This window comes from Gastrolobium bilobum, unplaced genomic scaffold (genome assembly GCF_033153095.1).
Source record: "Gastrolobium bilobum isolate Gb01-03AN ecotype WA unplaced genomic scaffold, APGP_CSIRO_Gbil_v1 utg17466, whole genome shotgun sequence".
Taxonomy (NCBI): domain Eukaryota; kingdom Viridiplantae; phylum Streptophyta; class Magnoliopsida; order Fabales; family Fabaceae; genus Gastrolobium; species Gastrolobium bilobum.
Window position 1 is genome coordinate 69,661 of NW_026895986.1, and position 11,112 is coordinate 80,772.

The 11,112-nt window shown below is 32.8% G+C and overlaps 1 protein-coding gene across 1 annotated transcript; it reads right to left on the reverse strand.

The window, feature by feature from the left end:
* Positions 1 to 4,087: 4,087 nt before the first annotated feature.
* LOC133297144 (oligopeptide transporter 7-like) lies at positions 4,088 to 10,369 on the reverse strand. The gene is made up of 7 exons (XM_061496225.1): positions 10,233 to 10,369; positions 9,535 to 10,052; positions 9,037 to 9,134; positions 7,389 to 7,958; positions 5,331 to 5,586; positions 4,925 to 5,107; positions 4,088 to 4,788 (listed from the first exon to the last, which is right to left on the reverse strand). Exons 1-7 carry the CDS (start codon positions 10,267 to 10,269, stop codon positions 4,183 to 4,185), a joined length of 2,268 nt encoding a protein of 755 aa, XP_061352209.1. The 5' UTR covers positions 10,270 to 10,369; the 3' UTR covers positions 4,088 to 4,182.
* Positions 10,370 to 11,112: the final 743 nt, after the last annotated feature.

An 11,112-nucleotide genomic window follows, 5' to 3' on the forward strand; every position in this document is an offset into this window, starting at 1 on the left:
AGGGGATATATTAGTTACTTTGTACAGCCTCGCATCTGCGAGCTGCAATCTACATATCAGGACGAAGAAAAATATGTTACGGTAAGTTGTGCCTCCTATACAATATCAGCATAACTTGAACATACGAGTGTAAACGCGTTAACCACAGAAGTATCTATTGAACGCTACGTGCGCATTTAGACGCGGCTAAAGTATGTGCGCGTTCATGTAAAATCAGCCCATGTCAAACACGCATGGATGTCATGCACGTCTTGCTCAATATAAAGTATAAGGGTTATGTTTATCTCATTTTACATGAGATAAACAACTCTCCTACACACATAAAAAGGGATTGGGTCCCACCACTCTTTTTTCTCTCTCCTCTTATCTGTGGGTCCCACTTATACTTTTATTTCTACAACATGAGATAATTTTTTCCCTACAACATGAGAAAAATATATCCCAAAGTATAAACCTCTCCACCGAACATAAAAAACGCCACTCTCTTCTTCCTAACCCCATTTCCCTTTGTATTTCACCTTCGTCAAACTCTCTTCTTCTCGCACCCACTTTCTTCTTCCCAAATCCCATTTCCTTTTGTATTTCACCTTCTATGTATCAGTGTTTGAATTTCCTTTTGTTTTGCAGTTGGCGGAAAAAAAATGAGTTCAAATCTTATATACTATAATGATAGAAAAGCCATGGGTCTTCGTGGTGCAACATTTGAAAGTGAGAAAAGAACAATGTGTATTACACATGGTACTAGCTTTGAGGAGTTGAAGGAAAAAAATTATCAGGAATTAGGATTGCAAGGGAATCAATATATTTTTGAAATGACTGTGAGAACTCTTGCTGGCAAAAATGAATACACAACAATATCTATTACAGATAATGATGTTGTTGATATTATATTAGATATATTTTTGGAACAATGTGAAATGAGTTCTAATCATAGTAGTGCAAGGTAGTTTGTTGAGCTATACGTAGATGTTGAAAATGCTGAGGATTTGTCAATATCGATGTGGTTGATTGATTTGGATACAACACCAAATACTAATAATTTATAGTGGTATGTATCATCACTTGTACCTCCGCCAACACGCAATAATGTAACAATTAAGGATGAAGACATTCCAACATGGATCCGTAATGATGATGACAAAGAAGAAGAAGACGAGGATGCCCATCTGGATGTTGAGCACGATGACTATCAGCCAAATGGCGAAGAGGATGAGGATACTAATCCAACTGTTGTGCCAACGAAATTTTGAAACACCATCCATGAATTGTCATCAACAGGTGTCATTGGGTATCAAAATGTGGTCGAAGGTTAATGGACAAGTTCTTTATTCACTCTTATTTTTATTTTTACCTTATTCATTTAACTACTGATTTCGATATATATATTGTGTAGGTGACATCGTAAATCCGTTTTGGAATGACATTATGCATTACTTATACATTAATTATGAGTATCTGAATGAGGATTAAGAATGCATTGAAAGGGAGTATTGTGGTAAATGGACCATTGTGGATAAGTTATTTGTTAAACAAGAATTTGAATCCAAGTAAGCAATGCAGATGGCAGTCAAGTCTTATTGCATGATAGGATTGTAGAAGGAAAGGACAGGTGGATGGGAATTTGAGAGAGGGGAGAATGAGAATTTGAGAGATTTGCATCGGTGGGTGGGGGGAGGGAGTTCGAGTGGTTAAATAGACTTAAACGCGGTATCCAACACACTGCCCTTGGACGCAACATCGTCAGAGGCGTGTTTATGACACGTCTGACGCATCACCTGTGTTAGATATATTAATAATGTAGTCTAATTGTATGTTCACATATAAGCCCAATAGATGAAAGCATGACTATTTAGGTCCATATAAACTGAAGCTCAATTTCTTGCATTATCTCTAGGATTTTCCTAAGTTGAAGGTAACACAGTTGAACATTTCAAACTTATGCCTCTTAGTGTAACACTTCAAGCACCTCAAAACTCTTCTCTCTTAAACCCATAGCCTCAAATTATGCTTCTCTCTAGCTCTAACGCGCCTTTCAAAGTTGTGAGTCATTGTCATGGTCAAACACGCCACTGACAAGTGTGTGTTTCTCCAGCTCTGGCACGTCTTTCAGTTATGTGTGTCGAAGTCAAAGCTAAACTTGCTACTTACAGGTGTGTGTCTCTCTGAGTCTGATAACGTGTAATTCACATGTGTGATGGCGTGTCTCAACGCGCCTTCCCCAGTTGCATGTCATTATGCATTAGTTCAATAATCAGTGGTGGAGCTACGTTTTGTGTGTGGGGCCTTGGCTCCAGCTTGTTTTAGAAAATTGGTCACGTCTTTAACGTAACTAAATAATTGTGGTTAAGTTTCTGGATAAAATTTAATGTTAAATTTCACTTAAATTTTTATTGGTCCTAGCTCAATGAATGGGTTGGCTCCACCACTATCGATAATATGTTTGACTAAAAATTTAATCCGGTCAAGCATTTCAAAGTCAAAAAGCCATTTTTTTCATTAGCTTAATGTTTGACACTCCTTTTTTATGGTACATAATGTTTGGCGGTCTTTATGGCGCTAAGCATCAACAAGAAGAAGGAACCCGATAGTGCATAATTTGGAACAAGGTTGTAGGCACTTGTTTTCAGACGTTAAAAAGAAAAAAAATCAAAAAAAGAGAGAGAGATCGTTTTTAGCTTTTTAGGTGATTCTTTTGTTTCGGTAAGTTCTTAGGAGACTGTATTAAGAGTTAGATCTAGTGTTATTAAACTTGAAAAAGTCATCGACTCAACTAATGAGTCGTTTATTGTATTTTTTTGAGCTAAATTTATATAAGAGTATATAAAAAAAAAAAAAAATAACATAAGCGTTATAATAAGCACATGGTAACCACTTTTTTTAGTTAAACGGACTTTTAAAATTTTGTAAAACACTCAAAATAATCAAAGATCAGACTCGTAACTTGCCGAGAGATACATATAATATTTAAGGATAATATATTACGCATACTTTTTTATATGTTTTTTTTAATATCATTGAATTACAATCTCAATCAATCTTCATCGTTTTTCTCTTTTCGGGTTGTTGGTTAAGATTATAATTCAATGATATTGGAAAGAAATAGATAGAGTATAAAAAAAAATTATATGTATCTCAGGTCAAGTTACGGATTTGATCATCAATTCTTTGAATATTTTACACAAAATACTAAAAAGTCCGTTCAACTAAAAATTGATCGGATTAATATCAACGATGAGTCATCGTTTGATTCTTCGAAGTAAAAGTGTTTAAATCTTTCACGCAAAATTCTAAAAAAATTGTTAAATTAGAAAATTGGGGTCAATTTAATATCGATTTATACGCAGTTAATCAGTTTTATATTAAATCGTATGCATAAACGGATTAATTTAATTAGATCAAACCAATTAATGGTCCAATATTTGGTTAAACCAGTCGGACAAGCCGATCTCGATCTAGTTTTAATCCAATATGATTTTAACAACACTAATTAGATCGATTGAAATTGAGTTTAACACTTTTAAAAAACAAAACTCAGTATATTATAACTGTTCGATTTTTCTGCAGATAAGTTATCTGCAGCAAACTCAATACGATATAGTTTTGAAGCAAAAATCATAGTGTTTTTATAATTTTAATTTATTTCAAGGTTATAATAGTTTTTATATTTATAATTTTTTAAGATTTCAATATCAAAACTACGTTATTTTCGAAATAAATGCAGATAACTTATAGGCTAAAATGTTGTTGCAGTTAATGCAGATAAATTATCTGCATTTATTTCCAAAACGACGTCGTTTTGGTATTGAAATCTTAAAAAATTAAAATATAAAGACTATTACAACCCTGAAATAAATTAAAATTACAAAAACACCATGATTTCTGTCCCAAAACGACGTCGTATTGGCTTACTGCAGATAACTTATCTGCATTAACCCTAGAAAAATGCGAACCCACATTTTTCTCTTGCTAAAAAGCTCAAATTATAAAAATAACCGTTTCATCCACGATTATTAACCTGGGTGAATTTTTACAACACAAGATCAATGCTAAAATCTACCCATATCATTACTAAGAACAAATTGGGAAATATATACATTTTACAGAGTAAGGGAATGCAAGGGTTGAAGTTGAAAGCATGAATTAAGAGTGCTAATAACAATAACTAAGCTAATCACATTCTAGTCAAGTGAAAACGGGACAACCCGGAACCACAAGTCCTTTAGCCGTTGGACAATGAGCTAAGGGACAACCATCAAGGTCATTTCCCCACCAATTGATACTAATATCCTCCAATCCTAGGCATAGATATAAAAGCACCCCCATAAAGGCAAGACCCGCATCAAGGGCCCCAGAGAGCACATAATTGTGACGCCGCCACCATTCTGGCTTGTACCTATAAACAACAAACCCAGAGAGAAAACCAACAATGATCCAACTAGTGTAATTCACTGCAGTTGCTGGAGGCATCATTCCTGTGGCACCTATCAACACAGGCATGTTTACGAGTCTGATCCACTCTTGTTGTGGGAATGCCTTAGTAGCTAACCAAACTAGTAAAGGAGCAATAGCTCCACCTAAGAAGAACCAATTCACTTTCTCATAGGTGCCCAAGTCTCCAAATATTCTCCTTGGTCCAATCAAACCCCAAATAACTGATGCATCATAGAACACTGTGTCACTTGGACAAGTCCAAACAGAGGATGTGTCTTGACATATGTCAGGGATGGTTTCCATTAACCACCATGCGGTACCCAAATACACAATACCAGCTATAAGCGTTCCCACAACCTAATTAATTAGCAACATTCAAACAATTAATAACTTGTGAACACTTTTTTATTACACCATCTTTAAATTCATACAAGGAAGAAAAATTAAACGCTTTTAAGTTAAAAAGGTCTAGAAATGAATGGTGAATATTGACCTGTGCCATGAACATGGTTCTGGGAGGGATTTTCATGTAGTGGCCGAGCTTGAAGTCTTGCAAGAAAGTGATGGCTTGTGTCATACTTATGTAACCATAAACCTTGAAGCACATGTTAGCTACAGGATATCCTGGGTAGATATACCCTATGATGTACTCGGTGATTATGTTCAAACCTGGACTCTGTAATTAAGAAAATTAGAAAGCTAGCAAAGAAACAAGAAGGATATATATATATATATATATATATATATATATATACATATATATATATATATATATATATATATGTGTGTGTGTGTGTGTGTGTGTAACATACACTATTACATGCAAAAAAGTGATTGGATACAAAATTGAGAGAAATGATTGTAATACTTTTGGGAGAAGTAAACAATTATGTAGTAACCTGATTTGTGATTGCAGTTATTATCCCAATGGGGAGAGTGAAGATGATGGCAATGCCACATGCCAGCAGAACACCCCACCATGGCAACTGAAGCTGTTCGATGTAATATTCACAAGTAAAGATGGTAGCTGCAATAGTTGCGATGAGTATGCACACGAACCACCACTCAGGAACCTGTTTGTATCTCCGCATAAGCTTGGTGTGTATGTCCATTGTTGTTTCCTTAAAACTTGATTTACTCTGCTCCCATATTTCTCTGTATATTCAATTTCATTTCATGCTTAAAACGTGTACATGCGCACTACCTACCTATACCAATTTATCCATGTCCACATACATGCAAATTAAAAAAAAAAAAAATTAAAACCAGAATGGAAGTTCTAATTAATTATAGAGATACCATCAACTTAAACATGAGTAAACCAATAAGTATTATATTTATTATTAACCGTTTATCCCAATTGTATTTAGGGCTTCACATGACTAATAAATTAGAATAGTTAGATATAAGTAGAATCAATAACTAACAATAGAAGTAAAACTTAAACCGATATAAATTGGTTTTTCACCTAAATTATATATATATATATAGGGATAGGATCAACTTACACCGGTGTAAGAATAATAAATTTTACACCAAATCTTAACCGTTGATTTCCGTGCATCTAATGGTTGAGATTTATTGGGAATTAAAAATTAATTAATGAGTGGAATCTAATAAATTTTAACCGTTAGATGCACAAAATCAATGGTTAAGATTTGGTGTAAGACTTTTTATTCTTACACCGGTGTAAGATGATCCTGCCCCATATATATATATATATATATATATATATAGGGGCAGGATTTTTGACGCCAGTGTTAAATTTTGAAATTTGACACAATTTTATCTGTTAATTTTTGTCAATTAACAGTTATCATTTATTGGGAATATTGATTCCCAATAAATGATAATCGTTGATTGACAGAAATCAAAAATTGAGATTTAGTGTCAAATTTTTTAAATTTGACACCAATATCAAAAGATCTTATCTTTTTATATATATATATATATATATATATATATATATATATATATAGGAGAAGGATCCGTTTATAATTATTTTTTTACAAATTTTTACAAATTATGCTATGTATTTCCAGAAGTAATAATGTAACCTAATGTACTTCCGAGGGTACATAGTACAGTTTATAAACAAAAATTTATAAATGTAACCCTCATCGTATATATATATATATATATATATATATATATATATAGATTTAAAAATAATAAATCTATCATTCAATTTTAATTATTAATATATATACATCAAATGATCGTATTTTATTAAATTATATTAATTTTTAATAAATTACATTAATAAGATGAACAATGTTATTTTTAAAATATCTTTTTGTTTATGATCTTTTATAATTTCTTTTCGCTTATAATCTCTTATAATCTCTTGGAAAAATTTCAAAAACTCCCCTACGAGTTTTCTTAATTATCACTTACCTCATTTACAAATTTTTTAAATTATTTACATTCTTATTTAATCTTTTTTATCATTTACCCCGTTGACTTAAAGTTTTTTTATCACTTACCCCTCACTTAGGGAGATAAATAATAAAAAAGCTTTAAGTTAGGAGTAAATGATTCAAAAAAATTGGGAGGAGGTAAATGATTATGAAGAAAATGATAGGAGGGTTTTTGAAGTTTTTCCTAATTTTTTTTTGCTTATAACATTTTAGGGGCAGATTATATTTACAAACTTTTTTGTTTACAAACTACACTAAGTACGATCGGTCATACTTTAATCATACACCGGTCACACTTAGTGTAATTTGCAAAAAAAAGTTTGTAAACAAACCGTATCTCAACTTTTTAAACCTATTTTCCCCTGTTGATTACCGTCAATATAATACGAAAATCAACGATACAAAATAAGTCTAAGCAAAAGAGTTAAAGAATAACACTCCTCGAATAAAATTATTGAACGTAAATTTCATTATTCTGACACTATAACTTAATTCTAGCCTTATATATAACAAAATAATGGCATTGAAAGTACACACCTTCCGTGAAAGAGAGCAACATGCACAATGGTGGCGGTAAGTGCAGCAAAGCCAACGCCATAGGTCATGGCAAAGAAAGTGCTGAGGTAGAGTCGCCCTTCTTTCTCATAAGCCGCAAGGTCTAAGTGGAAATCGGAGTCTACTATCTCTGTGATGTTATAAATTTCACCTTTTGAAGTGAAAAGTTTGTCGGAGAAAATGGGAAAGGTTCTGGCATCGTACACATTGAACCAATAACAAAATGGAGTCAGAATGTACATCACAAACACGAATCCCGCAGCAACGTTGGCAGTGGCAAACCATGGGCTTGCAAGTGGGCTTCCAAGGTAGGCTGAAATTGCAGACCAGTCAAGCCCAACGGCACCTACACCAAGCCCATATAGGCCCGAGCCTATTTGTTGGGCCAGAACATTATTGGGAAATAGCCAACATATCCAAGAGAGAGAGGTTAACATTTGAAAAATGTAGCCAGGGAACACGTAGTAGGCGAAGCTGCACAAAAATGCGATTAGGAAGAATTGAAGTCGCGTTAACCCTCCCTTTGTCCTTTCCTCCTTCTCGTGCAGGGCCCTGAGTGTAAGGTTCCAAACAAATTAATAACAATGAGTCACAACTCAAACCTTTCTTTTTATCTTATTATAAAATTAAATAATAAAATCTTATCCAATAACCATAAATGAATAAACAAAAATTTATATTAGGCTTTTATTTGCGTGGAGCGTAATTTTTTTTTTTCTAAACAAATTTGAAGAGTACACGTTTGTATAAAAAAATATGAATTTTAAGACTCCTTTTTTAGTAAATTTATATAAAAATTATAAAAAAAAGAACATATCTTTGGGGAATAATCTTTTAACTATGGTATAAAAATAAGAAATTTTATTTCAAATCTCAACTCTTGATTTTTGTATATCTAACAATTGTAATTTATTTAATTATACTTATTAATTAATTATAAATTTCTAATAAATTATCGCCATCAGATACATAAAAATCAACAATTAAGATTTGAAATAAAATATTTATTATTAAGCTCGAATCAAATGTTTCCTCTCCATATCTTATCTCAAAATTCATGAATTTTTTAGTGATGAGGTAAACGGTCTGGACATAGGAAAGAAAAAATATATGCCAAAATGCATTTTATATGAAATAATGTTTGTTTTTCTATTTTTATAGTTACGTTCAAAAGTTTGATCACTCAATCATAATAATTTAGTGAAATTTCGCTTCGTGTTTGGTGTTGAAAATTAAATTCAAAAATAGGATTATAATTTCCGAATTTTAAGCAGAAGAAGCATGCGCATCTTGGCACGTTTGGGCCCCGGTTGAAAAGGATAATCGTCCTTAATTTATTGCAAATGACTTGTCAAATTAATAAGAAATAATGAACACACAACAACTTGTTTGCAAACAACAATCATACAACAGTAACAACAATTGAATCAAAATATATTTATGTAATGACGTCATTGTTTGTAGATATTTTCTGTTCTACATTAAGTTATCTTGGGCTAACTGCTATATTAATGACTAACTTCTACACTTAAAAAGAAATACCATTAATTTCAAACATGTTTTATCATGAGTGTGATGTGATCATGTATTATTATTACCGTTCTTTTGTTATAGAGTGTACTATTATTACCTGAAGAGTGAAACTTGAACTAAATTTGCTGGCCACCACATTGCTGCCGGCTCCACCAAATAACGTCTAAATATGCCAGCCCATCCGAAACCCAATACCTGCCATTCAAAGCCATATATATATATATTAATAAAACACCAATATTTATTAGCGATATAATATTATTATATCTATTTTTTTTTATTTGCCTATTCATCTGTAATACAGTTAGATTAAAATCTAGAAAAATTATGAATGTCAGTTGAGATTATGAGTTGAAAAATAAAAATAAAGTAGAAACAAAAAAGTATAGACATAATATTTTATCTTTATTTATTATATAAAATTTATTTTATTAGTAACTGACCAAACAAGTTAGCTGAGGCAAAACACCAAATTTATTATTTATTTAATTTGAAGAGGAACAGAAAAGTTAGGTGGTAGTATATTGGAAGCAATGTAACTAAAAGTCAAAATAAGCAAAGTAATTATTAAATTAAAATTAACCTCGTACAGTACCTGAGTGGTGATGACAACAAGAAAAGAAACAAAAAAGGAGATATGTTGGCGGTAAAAGACTTTGACAGCGGTAACAATGTGAATGGCATAGACAGTGCCAGCACCGGAATTGGCAAAGATAGTAATGAGAACATGCTCTTTGACATTGAAGGGACCAGGGTTCAAGGTGAATTCCCAACGTGTTCCTCTGAAGAAGGAACGTTTGGTGATTTTTGAAGCCATGAGTTGACCCAATGGCACAACCGCAATTTGAGCTGATATGGCTGTAATTGTTAGAGGCTCTGTTCGATACCAAAAAAACTGGTTGAGGAATGATAGGAGAACACATGAAAGGGTTCCTAACACCCACATTCGGAATGTTAGAACCGGAAGAGAAGGGTCATCTGTTGTTGGAACCGTTAGAGCCACTTGTTTAATGGGCGAGTTTTCATCATTATTCACATGTTCTTCTTCACTTGAGGATGGTTGGTTGATGTTGGCATCTTCATCTTTTTCCTCTTTCTTCTCCTTGTTGGGTACTACATATATATATATATATATATATATATATATATATATATATATATATATGAGGTTTGTTTAAGATAACAAATTAATGAAAAAAGAAGAAAAAAGAAAAAAGAACCATAGATTAATTAATATTGGGTTAATTATAAGTATATATAGAAATGAAATAATTGAAAAAATGAGATGCTTACGGAGAGGGGATGTGATCTCGTGTGAGGATTGTTCCATGGGATTTCTAAGTTGATTCTGAATAATATCTCTGTGTTCTACGAACTATCCTTCTTCCAAAGAGAAAGAGCAGGAGGTAGATATAGAATGAGGTCACGAGGACAATGTTTTGAAGGTGAATGGCAAAATTAGTACATGCTCATTTGAATGGCCTTGAGCACACTCCAATAATGGTTCTTTGACCAAAAATAATATTTTTTAAATTCATTTATCAAAATAGGGTTTCAGCCATGCGTATAAAAATGGAAAATACATGTGATGTTTTGCAACAAGAAAAAAAAAAGTTACTTACGACGGTGGACACAGTTAATTAAAAATTAGGCTCATATTCCATAATGCGTGAGTTCGAATTTCACTTATTGATTCGAAGACGTCGATAATGATGCGACATGTAATCTTTCTTTAAAACTCTCAAAAAAATATTTTTTTAATTAAAATTATGAGTAAATACTCATTTTGGCTCCTGACAAAACTCATTCTAGTCCCTAACAAAAATAAATTAGTTTGGAAGTCCCCAACAAAGAAAAATAGATCCCACGTTAATCCTTCTATTAGTCCCAAACAGACGGCGTCACTGACGGAGCTGATGTGTAACGTTAATGGCCATGCTCAACTGCCACGTTGGAGGAAATATGACGTCGTAACCTAACCTGCGTCCACGTTGCTCAGAATAACAATGAGAAACCCAAAAGTGCCCCTCACCTAACCGTTGTTTACTTTACCATTTCTCACTCTTGAAAGTTCGACGCTCTATTGTTGAGAAGGAAGAAGATCGTTCTGTCAACATATCCCTGCGTTTTGAGTCTACAGTGGTTCAACAATCGGAGGGAAGTGGAGGAAGAA